General features: G+C 42.4%; 1 protein-coding gene across 1 annotated transcript in view; it reads right to left on the minus strand.

The window, feature by feature from the left end:
* The window catches only part of DNAH3 (dynein axonemal heavy chain 3), a 373,397-nt gene that overhangs the window by 252,656 nt on the left and 104,210 nt on the right, over positions 1 to 16,531 (minus strand). Inside the window, exons 14-16 of the mRNA XM_044304498.1 lie at positions 13,809 to 14,004; positions 11,044 to 11,169; positions 8,184 to 8,379 (exon numbers count right to left, since the gene is read on the minus strand). Coding sequence (XP_044160433.1) covers positions 8,184 to 8,379; positions 11,044 to 11,169; positions 13,809 to 14,004 — 518 coding nt within the window. The remainder of the gene's footprint in view (positions 1 to 8,183; positions 8,380 to 11,043; positions 11,170 to 13,808; positions 14,005 to 16,531) is intronic.

Consider the following 16,531-nt stretch of genomic DNA (forward strand, 5'->3'; position numbering starts at 1 on the left):
ATGTTCTGTCATTTGTGGCACGGACGCACGGATGCGGAAAGCTGTGCAAATTTTTTTTTTTGCCACATATAAATGAATGGGTCCACGTGCGATTCGCAAAAAATGTTAATCGGATGTGGGCCGAAAATACAGTCATGTGAATGTGGCCTTATGATGTTTTTTTACCTGCTATTTCGATGCAGTTTTGAAAGCCAATGCTAGAAGTGGATCACAAAGGGAGGGCAAGCATATAGGAACGACACAGCTCCATTTTTAACCTTTTGCTTGCCGCCGCACTACTATATACACCTTTGCAGTAAGCTCTTAACCGCAACCTGACATATAAACGCGTTGGGTTACACTGCAATCTGCCGGTGGCTTGTAGAGGTGCAGATCGTTGTGACCGCGCAGTCATTAGACAGACGTGGTCACAGTAATGAGCCCGGAGACCAGGTAAATTGGTCTCCCTGCGTGGGGAATGCTCTTGTGGTGTGAGAGCATCCGCTACGGTTACTAGTTTTAGCAATAGCATAGCAGACTATGGGTAAGGGATACAAACGCACACTTATTTTTTCCTTTTTGCTTTCTTAAAAAATGTAGAAAGGTTTTGTCTTGAAATCTTTTGTAACAGTTAAACAAATGATGAGAAAGGAAAAATATACGGTATATTTTTCATAATTTTCACAGTTTTTCCTTAATTTTTTTAATTTTTTATTAGATCGGTCACAGTGCCCCGTGAAAAATAATATCAAATATATATAGGCTGGCTCAGAAAGGAATTCGTTATTTGCAGTTAAAACAGAAAAATTGGCCTGGTAAGGAAGGGGTTAAACACTCCGGTAATGAATCGGTTAATCTACTCCTTGTTTTGGCATAAAAAAAAACAGAGGACACGTGGGAAGACACTAATGTAGTATAGTGAGATATCCCAATGACAAGTGCACAATGGAAACGGGACGGATCCGTTTTGCAGCCCATAGACTTCTATTATGACGCAATGAATAACGCAATGCTTCTAAAGGCATTCCGTTATGCATTCCGTCATAGAATTGCGTTATGGTCCATGGTAACAGAATCCATAACGCAATTCTGCTTTTACCAGTAAAGGAATCGCAAACGAATTTCATAAGCGGAAATTCGCTCATCTCTAGTGGTAATAACCAAATGTTTTTCATACTTTGCCAAAAGGAATAACATATAAAAATATATAAAGAAGACGTTATACTTTTCCTTCCTGCATCAAGAACTGCATTTGTATTTCCAATGTAAGGGCTCATGCACACAACTGTATGGATTTTGTGGTCCGAAGAAACACGGATTCCGCAAAAAATATGCATACTGTCCGTGTGACATTCGTTTTGCATCCGTTTTTTTTTTGTTTTGTTTTTTTTGCAGATCCATTGTAACATTGCCTATCCCTGTCTGAAAAACACACAAGAAAAGGTCATGTTCTATCTTTTTTGCGGAACGGCCATGCGGACATACGGAAATGGAATGCACATTGAGTCATTTCCGCTTTCTTGCGAACCCATTGAAGTGAATGGTTCCACATACGAGTCGCAAAAAAAAACGTAACGGTAAGGGAAACAAAATACGTTTGCAAGCATGAGCCCTAATACTGCCCTCTATGGGCAAAAATATAGCTACTTCAATACTGAACAAGGCTATACATTGCCGGTAGGAGAAATTTCCTCAGACTAAAATTGCTTTAAAGATATAAAACGATAATTATAAAATATGTGCCTACAAAATATAAGCACCTAGAAAAACGGATAATTGCATCTAATACTTTCTTGTAGCAATAGATGGATTCCTTCATGACTTACTTCTGTTCTTCATGTGAAACTGAATTTATGAAAACATTTTTCATTTTACTTTTGGAGAAATACAATAGTCCGCACGTCACCAGTCAATGAATGCAAGTTTTACAGAAATCTATCTGTACTGGGAATTAAAAGAAGCTATTCTATCAGCGTGACAAGGAAACCGCTAAGCCGAGAGGCAGATTCAGCGCTCCTTGGAGTACTGCGCAGTGGTCGCCAACTCAATGCCAAGATGACTACAAGCGGATTTCTTTTCCAGCTGACAACAAAAGAAGTGAATTACTTCGAAACTCAAATGAAGCTTCCCATTAATTAACCAATGCGATTGAATTTTGGACATTTAACCGAAACAAATAAGATGAGCTATATGTGATAATGCGAGTCCCCAATCCTCAAAGTAGGACACCCAGCTCAATAAATCCAGCAGCAGCTTAGTTTAGTGACAGTGTGTAGAAAACCTGAGATGCTCAATGGGTAATTTATAAAATAACCCTAAAAATACAACCATGGCTACAGCTGCAGAACTGATTTTAGGAAGTGGAAATTGGCGGCTTCAAAAGACCCCGAGCAACCTGACTGGGTAAAAATGGGACTTCTTATTTACATATATCTTCGCTATCATAGTCTATGGATGAGGTATGAAAATATAGTTCACCAAGCCTAATATCAATGCATTTCTGACTCCTAAAAAGTCAGAAAAGAAGAAAATGGTACAAGATGTACTTTATGTACTTGCCTTCTAAATACTGGATGTCACTACACTACAGATCCCCTAGGAGAGCCCAGTGCAATCCATAACAGGGCAGAAACTGTGCAGGCGCCTCTACAGTTCCAGGTAGCAGCAAATGGGGAAGCAGAGCCTCTACGCTTGCGAGGTCCCTCGGAGCAGCAGCAGGTGAGATGTCCACCCCTGTCAATCAAGCAGCGGCGGATAGTAGCTCACAGGTGAAGAACTTAAGTTGATGAGACTAATCGATGCATACAAATCTCAATCAGGGACTCTACTGGCCTTTCTCACTTCTGCAAGGCCCTGGAATTGCTCCCATGGATATGCCTACATGGTGTCCTCTAATGGATGGCCTTGCCGCTCAATCTTTCCAGGCTACCCAGAGGACTTGATAGTCTCGTCATCCTCCTTTGACCAGTCAGGCCTCTCCTTTAAGACAATGCTCCTGTTTGGACTCCATGGACTAAAGACTTTCTGTTCAGCCTAGATTTGTTCATAGATGCCAGTTTGCTGTGTGGATTAGTTGCTTCAATATATGTCTTTAACCTTTAGTATAACTACCCTCCTGTGGTACCTTCCACTATCTCCCTACATGAATAACACCATAGTTAAGGTGCGAGGAGAAGCCGATTGTCGGGAAGAAAGCTTACCTTCCTCAGAATTGGCTGCTCGTTAATTGGAGGTAAGGCTCTGTATTTACATGAAGCGATCACCTCCACAGTATAAGGATGTATGCTGCTATGGCTTGTCCCCATACAAAATCATGGGGACAGCACAATCCGCTGCCCAGAAACTGATGTGAGGTGTCCGCACCGCCGATTATTTCACCTGATGAACAAGCGTTTTGCTCGTTCTTTGGGTGATCTGCGACACCTTTAGATGAGCAGATTATGGGGAACGAGCATTTGTAGGAACGTTCATTTCTGATAATCGGCTGGAATATCAAGCCGCGTTAATCCAGCTTTAGTTCTCCACGCTTAAGGTGGATTTAGACGGGCCGACTCTGCAGCTGCCTGTCGGGAAGGAAGCGTTCCTTCTTGACAGTCGGCTGCTCGCTCAGTGAAGGAGATTGCTTCATTTACATGCAGCGATCTCCTTCACTGTATGAGGACCCCTCATCCTTTTATAGATTCATGGTTTCTGAGCAGCAGATCGCTGTTTAGACCACACCATCTGCTGCCCAGAAACTATGATTGGTGGTGCCGGCATGAACAACAGGATCACTCGATGAACGAGCGTGATCGGCGGCACATTTACATGGGCAGAATGTCAAGAAGAACCGCTCGCGGGAATGGATGGATAGTGTAAATGCAGAATTAAGGCTCCATACTAGAGTTATATGCCCTGCATTCGGTAGAAGTAAGTTATTTTGTACACTTACTGCCCGAAGCATCACACCGGCTCCACCAGCCTTTTATTTTTCTTACAGAGCATCTTGGCATCTTGATGTAAAAGAAAATGTCATTCATCTACCAGACCACCAGAAGATCACGTGCCCATTGTAGGTCCTTATAACCCTGGACATGATTTCAGAATATGCACCTTAACTGTTCACAGCCCCATTCACAGCAAGCTGTGACGCATTGTGTGTTCTGACACATTCAGCAACGTGTGCTACAGTAGCTCTCGTGTGGGACTAGACTAGCTAATATCTGATGGTCATGTGCATCAGTGAGCCTTGGGCACCTGTGACCCCAATGCTGGTTCACAGGCTGTCTTAGACCACTTCTGGTAGGTACTAACTGTTGCATGCAGGGAACACACCACAAGACCTGGCATGTGGAGACCCTCTGACCCAGTTGTCCAGCCATCACAATTTGGCTTTGGTCAAAGCTGCTTAGATCCTTACGTTTGCTCATTTCTCCTGCTTCCAACACATCAGCTTCAAGAACGGACTGTTCACTTGATGCCTAATAAATCTTATACCTTGGGAAGAGCCATTGTCAAAAGATAATCAATGTTATTCACTTTGCCAGTCATGGGGTTTACTGTTATAGGTATAGTAATGTATTAAGAAATTGACTTTGAGTAAATATAGCATTAAAAGGGTTGTTCCATCTGGTCATTGATGGCATATCAATAGGATATGCCATAAATGTCCGATTAGTGTGGGTCTTACCTCCAGAACCTGCTCTTATCTCCTGGGTCCCACTGTGAATGGAGAGCAAGCCACGTATGCAAATCCTTCTCCATTGACTGCTATGTGACTTCCAAAAATAGGCAAGTGCTGTCTTCCCTATTTCTGGAAGCCCCATAGTGGTGAATGGAGGGGGGCTGCGAATGCGCAATGTTTTCTCCATTCACTGTTATAAGGCAGAAAATCCACCGCAGAGAATGCAGAGGACACCGTACATGCTCTGCATTCTCATAATTCACAGCAGTGCCCCTTTCTAGAGATAGGTGCTTCATAAATCAGATATTTATGAAGCACCTGTTCTACTTGTTCTGACAAAGAAGTTGGATAAAGTGGGTGAGGCCACCTTTTAATAAAAAAATTTTATAAAATTTCTTTCCATTTAATAAAAAAACATAAATTCATTGGAAATCTGGGATGTGGAGCTTTGAATTCTGCATTGCATGGGAGTGATTGACGGACGTGTACTGGGAAACCCATACTAAGGTTTTATATGGGGCTCCATGAGATCTGTGTACGCTCCTGCAATATGCCAGAACTGTCCAGAGGGGACAACCCCTTTAAACAACGTATCTGGTAAACAGTCTGTAATACACTTTCATTATACCATTACAGGAGCGTTTGTGTTGTAATCGGCTTATCAGACCTATGTTAGGGTTCAGACAAATACATATAAATGCTCTTTCTCTGTTATCTCAGTTCCTCTCGGTGAATGCAATTCTCCATAAATAATTTTAAGGATCACTGAACACGGTGAACTGGATCTTCAGCGGTTATGTGTTTTTTTATGGAAGAGAACAGAGGACGCATAACATATACTATTTTTTTATATAAGGACAACACATCTACTGAAAAAGAGATTAGTCAAATAAAATGGTGGCTGCAGAAGCTATTTCTCTGCATAGTGGAAGATGCAGAATTCAGTTGATGAATAAATGACCCCCATTCCCCTAAACCTGGCAGAAGGATAGGGTATGAATTACATCATTCAGCTGACTGCTTCGTTTTCCTTTGGACCCATCCAAATATTTTCTACTGGACTGATATATAGACTCTGAATTGGCAACTTTGGGGCATTATCATTTATGATATGTCGATGTTCCTTCACGCTTGGGTCACTATCTTGCTTAAAAAACATCTATGTAGATGTTCCTTCACGCTTGGGTCACTATCTTGCTTATGGATTTAGCTAAATCTATTTTACCCTTTACCTTTACAATTATTTCTTATACGGCTCTATTTGGGACAGAGAGGTAGCTAGGCATTTGATCACCTACAACAAAGATTTAGTGAGGCGCCCCCTAAGTAAACACACACCTAGAATTAAAGGGGTAGTGCAGGGGTTTTATACTGGAGTCTGACAACTGGCACCCCAGCTGTTAAGAAGTCTGAAGAGGAGGCGGCGCTCCATGTGAGCGCTACCTCCTCTTCATCACACAACGCGTTGTCTCCCTTGTAGCGGTGGTATAGTGTAATTGCAAATACTTGCTCCATTCAAGTGAATGGAGTGAGTACTTGTAATTACACCGTACATCCGAGATGCCCGGCAGTGTAATGAACAGCAAGTAGCGCTCACATGGACCCCCCCACCAATTAGATATTGATGACCTAGCCTGAGGATAGGTCATCAATGCAAACAGGCTGCACAACCCCTTTAAGTTTGTCGCCTCCATGAAATGTAACGTGATGGTGTGCACTAGAGAGGGACAGCCATCTGGGGGGACTGTTACTGTGATTGCTATGCTCAAAGTGGACATTTACTCCTGGTGTGAGGTTACACATGTTAACGTATTTTGCTTGAGTAATTGGAAGAAAGCCACTTTTATAGTCAGGGAAAATTACATGTTTAGAGCTCGGCAGAGCAGCAGTTGATTTGTATTTTCACCCTGAATGTAAAGGCTAAGCATTTTATAACACAAAATAAAGAACAGGCAAAACCCTGCATTCACCTAAATCTTTCTATAGCGCCACCTGCTGTTTGCCCTTTCTCTAAATTCACTGTCTAGGACACACCCTGAGAAAGCACAACACCCTCTGAAATAAATCTAGATGAGCATTTGGAGCAATAAATCCATGTGAGGTACAGGGCTGGTATAAAGGCTATGTACACCTCCAGAGGTATTTTTTTTTTATGATTGCATTTTACTCAATTTCGGCTAAAAATCATTTTTTCAAAAAAATATTCTGCAGTTCTGCTACAAAGGGTTAACTGTTTTTCTAGCTGTGAGAATTGTCCTTTTTACTTTAACTTTGTGCCCATCATCTAATAAACCTTATCTCTAAATTACTAAGATAAGAACTGAGCTAAAATGAGTGTTTATAAGGTCAGAGATCAGAGATAAGGAGCCCATCAAGTGAGCTGGCTGACGGAGCACAGAGACAATTCAGATCCTGCTACTAGAGAAACTCAGCCCTCTACGGAGAAAAGAGCTCCATATTTTTAATAAAGACCAAATTAAAAAAAGATTTTTAGCTCAAAGTGAGTACAATGCAATAATGAAAAAAAATTGCCCCCAAAGGTGTACATAGCCTTTACGTTTGTTAGACAGAGGTAGTCATGTACTATATGATGTCTGATGATTTTCATTTTTTACCTTGCACATGGGATAACCCCTTTAAAGAAACAGAAGCAGGAGAGGGAGGGGGAAGGCAGACTTGCTTCTCTACATCTCTACCTGTTTGTGCCAGGGGCAAATACCCTGAAAGCCACAAAGACCCCCCCCCCCTCCCCCAAAAAAATAAAAAATATGCCTTTGTTTAGAAATCTAATTTTGCATTACTCTTTCTTTCTTTTCTTATTGTTTTAAGTTTGAATATTAAAATATTTCAATGCATGTCTCGATAAGACATAAAAGCATTTTATATAATGGGTAGAAATTATAGTATCGCCAGACTGTACCTGCGAAGGCGTATTACAGCTCACTACAACCTGAAGGCTGCTACCCTGGCATATATAAGGCCTTGAAATACCTTTTGGGAATTACATGTATATCACTTCTAAACAATGCAATGTTTCATATGCTAATCATATAATTATCTTTCTAAGAACCAAGAAAATCAGCATGAAAACTACCACCTCCAACATGCCCTTTATGGTAAGACTGGGCTAAAACACCAATCAATAACTAGCCTCACTTTTATGCACCCATTAGAGGCAGAAGATGTAACTCAATGAATGAACAGGCACCAATTAGGCTGATGCAAAAATATCCATTAGCGCCGTAAGGAAAGTTCTTTTCTTCTACCAACATCATGTAATTATTAGTATTACCCACTTTTTTCTGATCCAGTCACTGCTTAAACAGTGAGGCTAATGGCCCAAAGATGCTGTATATTATATTCTATGGTTTATAAACTCCTACGGCTGCAGGGAAGTGAGCAAAGAGGATGCTCGAAATGCATAATGAAGACTAGAGGAACATAAAGAAGTGATGAGTGACCTTGACCGTGAATCTGGAGGTAGTGTACCCATCTGCTTACCCGCGGTGCTTAAAGCAAGGTGCATCATTATCCTAATTACCTTGTGTATTGTGAAAAAAGCCAGCAAATCCTGAAGTGAATTAATGACCATCCCACGCAGCTGCAGGGACATCAGAGAGGAAATACAAGCAAAAAACTCTTGAACCTGAATGGTGGAGTCGTTCTCATTTTGAGGGACTAAATGAATCCACTTATCCTTCTCAGATTTAAAAAGTGAAGCACAAAGTGGTATCCATCTGCAATTACCAGAAAAAAAAACGTGATCAAAAGTGGAAATAAAAAAATCATATACATGAAAATGAACGCATAACTGTATTCTACATGTTCATAGCCACATAATTACTATGCATGTGTTGCCTCTGTCATTTATTTACGGTATATGGCTGAAGGGTTGTGACCTGGTAGTATGCTATGAGAAGATACTGTTGGCTTGTGTTCACATTTTTGGAAAGTTGTCATCCCCCTCGGGTATATATTAAAGGGCATCTGTCAGCAGGTTTGTACCCATGAAACTGGATTACCCGTTGCATGTGCGCTTGGCAGCTGAAGGCATCTGTGTTGGTCCCATGTTCATATGTGCCCGCATTGCTGAGAAACATGATGTTTTAATGTATGCAAATGAGCCTCTAGGAGCAATGGGGGCGTTGCCGTTACACCTAGAGGCTCTGCTCGCCATGCAACTTCCGTGCCCTCTCCACTTTGATTATTAACCTACAAAAAGGCAGCTCTGTCAACTAAGACCGCTATAGTGACCACTTGTACCACATCCAGAGTAAACTAAAAACCAAACAAGTGGAGTATTATATCAAAAGATGTCATTTATTATAAAATATAAAAAATGGAGAACAACAGGATGTAATACAGTACACGGAGAAGCACAGGGTGAGTCAAATCAAAAGAACCACCATGAGGCTGCGCAAAGTAATGCACAGATGGGTACGATCAAAAGGTAAGGCTAAAGCTAAGGCTCTGGGAAACCAAAGAAGTATCACATATAATGGTCTCCCCAATAGGGGTATGGTACACAAAGCACCACAGACGAAATGTAGTAAACCCAAAGTCGTAGCTAGCATACACGGATTAATATAGGAGTCACAATCAGCCCAATAAGGTGATATAATAATGAAAAATCACTTGGCTGGGATCAAAAATAATAAAACTGGTATACGCCTAAGTGCAAGGGACCCAGCGTGGACACATACAGGGGTACCCCACACACAATCTAAAATCGTGCTAAATACAGAACGTACCTGAGGACATGGTGGCAAATTGAATGACAAGCCCTGGGCGCGAGATTGAGGTCTTGCGCCCAGGGCTTGTCATTCAATTTGCCACCATGTCCTCAGGTACGTTCTGTATTTAGCACGATTTTAGATTGTGTGTGGGGTACCCCTGTATGTGTCCACGCTGGGTCCCTTGCACTTAGGCGTATACCAGTTTTATTATTTTGATCCCAGCCAAGTGATTTTTCATTATTATATCACCTTATTGGGCTGATTGTGACTCCTATATTAATCCGTGTATGCTAGCTACGACTTTGGGTTTACTACATTTCGTCTGTGGTGCTTTGTGTACCATACCCCTATTGGGGAGACCATTATATGTGATACTTCTTTGGTTTCCCAGAGCCTTAGCTTTAGCCTTACCTTTTGATCGTACCCATCTGTGCATTACTTTGCGCAGCCTCATGGTGGTTCTCCACTTTGATTGACAGAGCCGGGCAGTGAAAACGTCATAATGGATGGTCTTGTCAAAGTTGAGAGGGTGCGGCAGTTGCAGAGAGAGAGCAGAGCCTCTAGGTGTAATGACAACGCCCCCGTTGCTCCTAGAGGCTAATTTGCATATATTAAGCAATTAATATTGTCAGCAATGCGGGCACATATGAATATGGGACCAACACAGATGCCTTCAACTGCCAAGCGCACATGTAACAGGTCAGCCAGTGTTATAGGTACAAATCATAGCGTCACCCGTGATGCTAGGGAGGCTCGTCCCCGTCCCCGCCTGCCATTGGCTGTGACACCGGATGTTTTCATCCATACACGGGGAGAAGCAGCAGCGGCGGTGCGGGGATGAGGAGCGGCGCAGGGAGCCAGGTAAGTAGATTCAGCGTGAGGGGCCCGGGCATATGGGAGACATTTTTTAGTCTCAGATAACCCCTTTAATTAATAAAGTATATTAGAAAAAGTTTTATTAGGGCATTAGGGACATCATATTAAAATGTAATACAAAGGTTTAGTTACTCTTTAATGATAAGTATGTAACTGGCAACGTCTTTTTTTTATTAATGGTTGTGAGAAGGAACCTTTTCCGGACACACACACAGCCCACCAGATACATACATCATGTCATTTTCTTATTATTATTGGATAGAGCTTACTTGTAAATCATGCATTGGGCGGTTACACAAATCCCTGTGCCAGGCTGCTATGGAAAGAAGGATACCATATGTGGGTTCTGGGTGCCGGGGTATGGGTGTCAGAAAGCCACTCTACCTTGACCAGGGTATTAAGATACAAGGCTTTATGTGTAGGAAAGTCTACTCTGCTGCCCAAGTCTGTGTGTGACGTTCACGTGCAAAAATACTTATTCCAAACAATGTAAATATAATTCCATTCCCTGTACTTGTTAGTGGCTTCAGAATCCATTGTACTTCCATTAAGGTGCACGACGTAACTAACACTGAGAAGTGACACTTCTGTACGCTACATGGGTTATAATCACCTTGAATGAAGTGGCATGGGTTACTTTCGCTGTTAGCAGCAGGATCAAAGACCAGGAGTAATGAGCGGCCTTCAGAGTTCAGCCGTGTTGTATGTAATTGCTGGCTAATAACTGCCATTAGCTGTATAGATATAGACACCATCAAAGCGGCCCACACTTAAGCACAATTAAATTACCTATTACGCAATATAGTGCGGGCTTCTAGGCAATGCTTCTGAACCAGTTCTTCAAATTCAGCAGGGAGCAGGGGTAAGCTGCCAGACAGCATCTCTTTTGTCCGCACGAATCTCAAGTCGCCAAACCTAGAATATAATACGGAGACACGGAGGAAAGGTTCTATATTCTGCATGAAAGGATTGGAGATGAAGCGCTATCGGTCAAACAACAAAATCTCAGATGTGACGACCCAGCTTTTATTTTCCAAACAGAAAAGCTTTCACGTAACTTCAGTCACTTCGGGAACAGCACCTCACCTAGTATTTACCATCCTAACCATAAAGACGCAAGGGCCCATTTAAAAAAAGAGAGGACGGGAGTTTGGCATATGCACTAGATGGGCAAAATATGTGCAACTGGGTTAACAGCTGGCTCGGTGATAGGAAACAGAGGGAAGCTATTAGTACATCGGGTCACAGTCACTAGTGGGGGAGCCACAGGGTTCCGTATCTTTTTAATATGTTTATTGAAGGAGTACTCTAGGATTTTACTATTACTGGACTATCCTAGGCCATCACTATCTGATCGCCTGGATCCGATTGTGCAGTAGCAGGTTACTACAGCGCTGCTGTCAGTGAATTGAATGGGAACAGTGCTGCTTTAACAAGTTCCATCCATTACAGAATGTACAGAGCCACGTAGTTCCAGCGCTGACTTCCATTGTTGGGGGGACCACTGCAGAACAGCGGATTGGCAGGGGTGCAGCGAGTCAGACCCCCACCAATCTGATAGTGATGACAACCTGAGGATAAAAGATAAAATCCTGGACAACCCTTTTAATAACCTTGCATAGGGCTTACAGAACATAATTTAGATATCTGTAGATGGAACTAAGCTCTGCAAAGTAAGGCTACGTCCACATCTCCGTTAAGGAGATCCAGCTGCCTGTTCCAGGCGCAAACGACAGCTGTCAGACGGACAAAAAACCATTGTTTTTTTTCTGGCCGAAACCTAGTATTTATTCCAGAAAGCAGTTCGACCACCAACGGGCCTCACTGCAGTCAATGGGGATCCGGCAGTGAAGTGTAGGATCCAGCAGGCTCCTCTGTGCTGGATCTCCTAACAGAGATGTGAACGAGACCTAACCAACATAACGGGGGATAAGGCCTCATGCACACAACCATATTTTTGGTCCTTGTCCAATCCACAGTTTTTGCGGATTACACACGAACCCATTTACTTCTACGGGTCCGCAGAAAAAAAAAAAAGGGCCAGGCTGCAAATTACAGAACCTGTCCTATTCTTGCCACAAGATGTTGTGATGGCTGATTCAAGTTCAGTGGGACATAGATGTCTTTCTTGAGAATTATCAAATTATAAGTTATGGGTGCTAGATTTCTGGACGTTGATCCAGGGATTTTTTTCTGATTGCCATAGTTGGCACTGGAAAGGATTATCTTCTAATATGAGGCAACTGGCATCTGCCTTATTGTTTCTTCTTGCCTTCCTCTGGATCAACACGTTAGGAGTATAGCCTTAATGGACTTCTGTCTTTTTGTCAACCTGCATCTGCCAAAATGTCACTAAAGTAGTTCTCATCCTTCAGCCCAAATTTTTCCCTTTTGCACACAGATTTGATGATGGGAGTACGGCTGCTGAAACACCTATAAATCAGCTGTATTCACAGGGAGAATCTGTTATATAGTGTATAATGTCAACTCAAGAGAATGAATGACCACATAATCCACTGCTCTGTAGCCTGGGACGTCCCCTTAGCAGCATCTCTCGCCACTGGCTAATAGACTGGGGTCCAGAGAGTGAGAGATCCTTCTCTATGACCTATACATATTCCTTAGATCATAGGTTGTACTGATAGACCTGAGAAAAAAAAAACTAGCATGCATATTGTGCACATAAAATACTCAGTATGAGGGCAGCGGTGAAGAGATCAAGGGGGCAGAAGATCACATTCAAGACGTGTCAACCGCTTGCTCCTCTAGGTATGCCATACTAACTACTCTATAGGAATGGGTAGTGTATCGGTAAATTGCTCTGTGTCCTCATTGCTCTCTATTGGGTAAGATAAGTGTAGAACTCCTAAGGATCATTAAGTAAAAACACATATCTCACCGCTTAGGCTACGTTCACACGGCCAGGAAACGTTGTGTTTTTTGTCATGTAAAATTGGCATTTTATGCTGCGTAATACGTGTTCAAACACTACCAAACAACTTCCTATTGAAATACCTGCCCTAGTGCACATAGGTAGCTGTTTTATGAAACACTTTTGAAGTGGTGTATTACTTCTTTGAAGTGTTTTTTAAGTTGTTTTCTTCACTGAAGTCAATTGGAAAAAGGTAAAATACATTGATGAGCAGGAGGTGTATCTGGAGGGTATTTGGCAGCATTTACGCCCCCAAAAACAAACTTTCTCAGAGACATATTTCCCATCTGAGCCATATTACAGTGCCCCTAGACTTCTAAGAGGCTCTACTGTACCCTGAAATGCGTCAGATTTATTTGGTCTTGTCGGATGCTCCATCCGAGGCCATCATGGAAGTATTCTAGGGAGAATCACCTTCATAGGGCACCATATCAAGACCCATAACAGCTTAGTGGCATAGAGTCACAGGGACTCTGTGTCTTCTGACAGGCTGAGCCTAATACATGGCAGCACTTGTCTCCCATGTATGCCCACTGACTGGTTTAGTCAATGGGCATACATGGAGAATTTTTTTTTAAGCAGCATGTCAAGCAGCTTCAAGACAAATAATGATATTTCTTACTGAGTAATCCAGAGGTCTTGTAAAGACAACATCATGGGGTTCGTAGTGAAAAGGTGATCCTCATTCCACTTATGGGCATCACTGTACGACGAATGCCAAGGAACAGGGGCACGAATTACCCGATGAGGAAAAGAACGAGGGGTGTTGCCAATAAACAGCCTGTTTCTTTCTTCTGGATCCTTTAAAATGTAATCAACTAGAAAACAGAAAAAAAAACATCATCATCCTCATCAATGCAGAAATGGCAATGGGATATTGTTTTATTAAAGGCGTTATCCTGGAATTTGATATTGATAACTTATCCTGAAGATAGGTCATCAATATCAAATTCCTAGAAAATCCCTTTAGGGCTTATGCACACGATCGTATGCCCTCCGAGACATGCGGTCCGTCAGCGGGCACACGGGAGTGCACATTATAGGTTACTATGATATTATGAGTGCGGGACAATAGCCCCGCGGGCGGCCCAATGCGCACAGCATCATAGTAACCTATGATTCTGTGCGCTCCCGTGCGCACCATGTATGCCGCTCCGGGACATATGGCCCGCTCACCGACCGCATGTCTCTGAGGGCATACGGTCGTGTGCATGAGCCCTTAATGACAGGTGATAATACAGTGATATAACACTTTTAAGTACAGGAGATAATATGACCACAAGACTGTGAAGTTACATGCAAATATGAGAGTAGGATACTGGAACGGTGATGAGAATGGAATCAGCCATGGAATGCAAAACACTTAAGTAAGAGAATAAATTGTATGCAAATTGCTTTGCTTTTATTTGAAAAATGTCAAAAAGGAAAGATCCTTACTGTAGTATGGAAATGATAGAAAAAAAAGCCACTTGGGGATCTCTAAAAAGATGTACGTGTGAGTGGGTGGTCTGTGTTTATCTAAACAACAAGTCAAATCACTGTCTTCTATAGGGATATTACTATATATTGTGGGGATTCGTTCTGGTAGTTAGGATTAGCGGGTGCAGCACAGAGGAAAAGTACAAGTACTTAGTTCAAAACATCAGTGTTTATTCACAGGTGAAAGCAAAACAAAAACGCAAGTTGGTTGGTGATCGTTCACACACATGAAAAGTTAATATATAAAACAGTAACCTTTTCTCCTGGGTGTTACTTCACACCCTGTTGGAAGTTCTGCCTTGTCAAGTTCACAGGCAGGCGTTAGGCAGCCTGTTCTCCCTTACAGGGGTCTGAGCCCTCCAGCCCAGCTCAAGCCGCGGATTCCATCACCGCCCTCAGAAAACAGCACTCAGACCTCCTGAGCTCCACTGTCGTGTCAGACAGAGGTAATCCTCATCACCTGGCAGTGCTGGCTGGTTTTTATGCCTGGCAAAACCCAGCCTGGAACATGGGGAGTAGTCACCCACCCAGCACTTTGACTACTCCCAGTAAGAGCCGTCCCGGATCAGCTATTACAGCCATACTAAGTATCAAGGTGTCAAACAGCAACTGCTGCTGACACTGAAAAAACGGCTCTTACTCCACCGAGGCCAGAAACCTCGGTGACACATCCCTATCATCCACGATAATTCCTTGTACCTTCTTACTATATATATATATATATATATATATATATATATATATAGTAAAACGTAATGCTATGGAGCTGGAACTGACAAATTATAAACTGCTGGTGCTTGGTCAATGATCACATTAACACTGAGTGGCATCTTCCCTTGTTGATACAGGCTGCCACTCTGGGATGGTAGCGGTCGTACAGATGTTGGATATTCTCCTGTTGTCATTCGAAGCTCTTTCAACTTTGACCAATAATTCAGCCACGGTGGTTGTTGGCTGCTGTACATGGGAGATGTCACCCCATCCAGGGGAGCTTCTGGACACGTGGGAGGTGTGTGGCTGGGCATTATCTTGTTGGAACACAATTTCTTCTCAGTCAAAAAAGACAATAGAACTGGTTGCACGATGTCCTGGACACAGCGAAGGCTGGTCAATGTTCCATCTAAGAATACCAGACAGAAATGGCCATGGTAGCAAATGGCACCCTGCCACATGATAGCTATATATAAAATATATATCTGTGCTTTCTGGGACAAAAATCAAACCCTTTCTGCATTCCTTCTATGGGATTATGCAGGTTATATAGTTATGTAGGTTAGCTTTAAGATCCCATACACCAGAGATGCCCAACCTCCAGCTGTTGCAAAACTACAACTCCCAGAATGCCTGGACAGCCTACAGCTATTATGTCATGCTGGGAGTTGTAGTTTTGCAACAGCTGAAGGGCCGCAGGTTGAGCATCCCTGCCATACACCCTTATGTTACAAGAAGGATAACGTCAGTCCAGAAATATTGAAGCACAATGTATTAGGACGGAAATCAAATGGTCCATGTTCTTGTATTCAGAATAATCCGTCATGGCCTACAATGGTTCCTTAGTACTGGACATAGAAAAGCACGTACCTTCTTTTATAAGAATGAAACATTAAATTTATGGTGCATGACGACCTAGTGATTCCATATCCTACCATTCACAACAATCCATCATGGACTATAACATTTCAAGCGGTGAAAAGACATTGGGCTTGCAAAACTTAAAATCTCTTTCCAACTACATTTGATGAAGCCTTATATATTATCAATTCTCCTACGTTTACTACCAACCCATTCTCTGCACGATAATGTATGATTCTGACTGGGGGGATGGTTCCATAAATTACATTACTGTGCTTTTAATTGGAAGATTAG

This window comes from Bufo gargarizans, chromosome 8 (assembly GCF_014858855.1).
Source record: "Bufo gargarizans isolate SCDJY-AF-19 chromosome 8, ASM1485885v1, whole genome shotgun sequence".
NCBI classification, from domain to species: domain Eukaryota; kingdom Metazoa; phylum Chordata; class Amphibia; order Anura; family Bufonidae; genus Bufo; species Bufo gargarizans.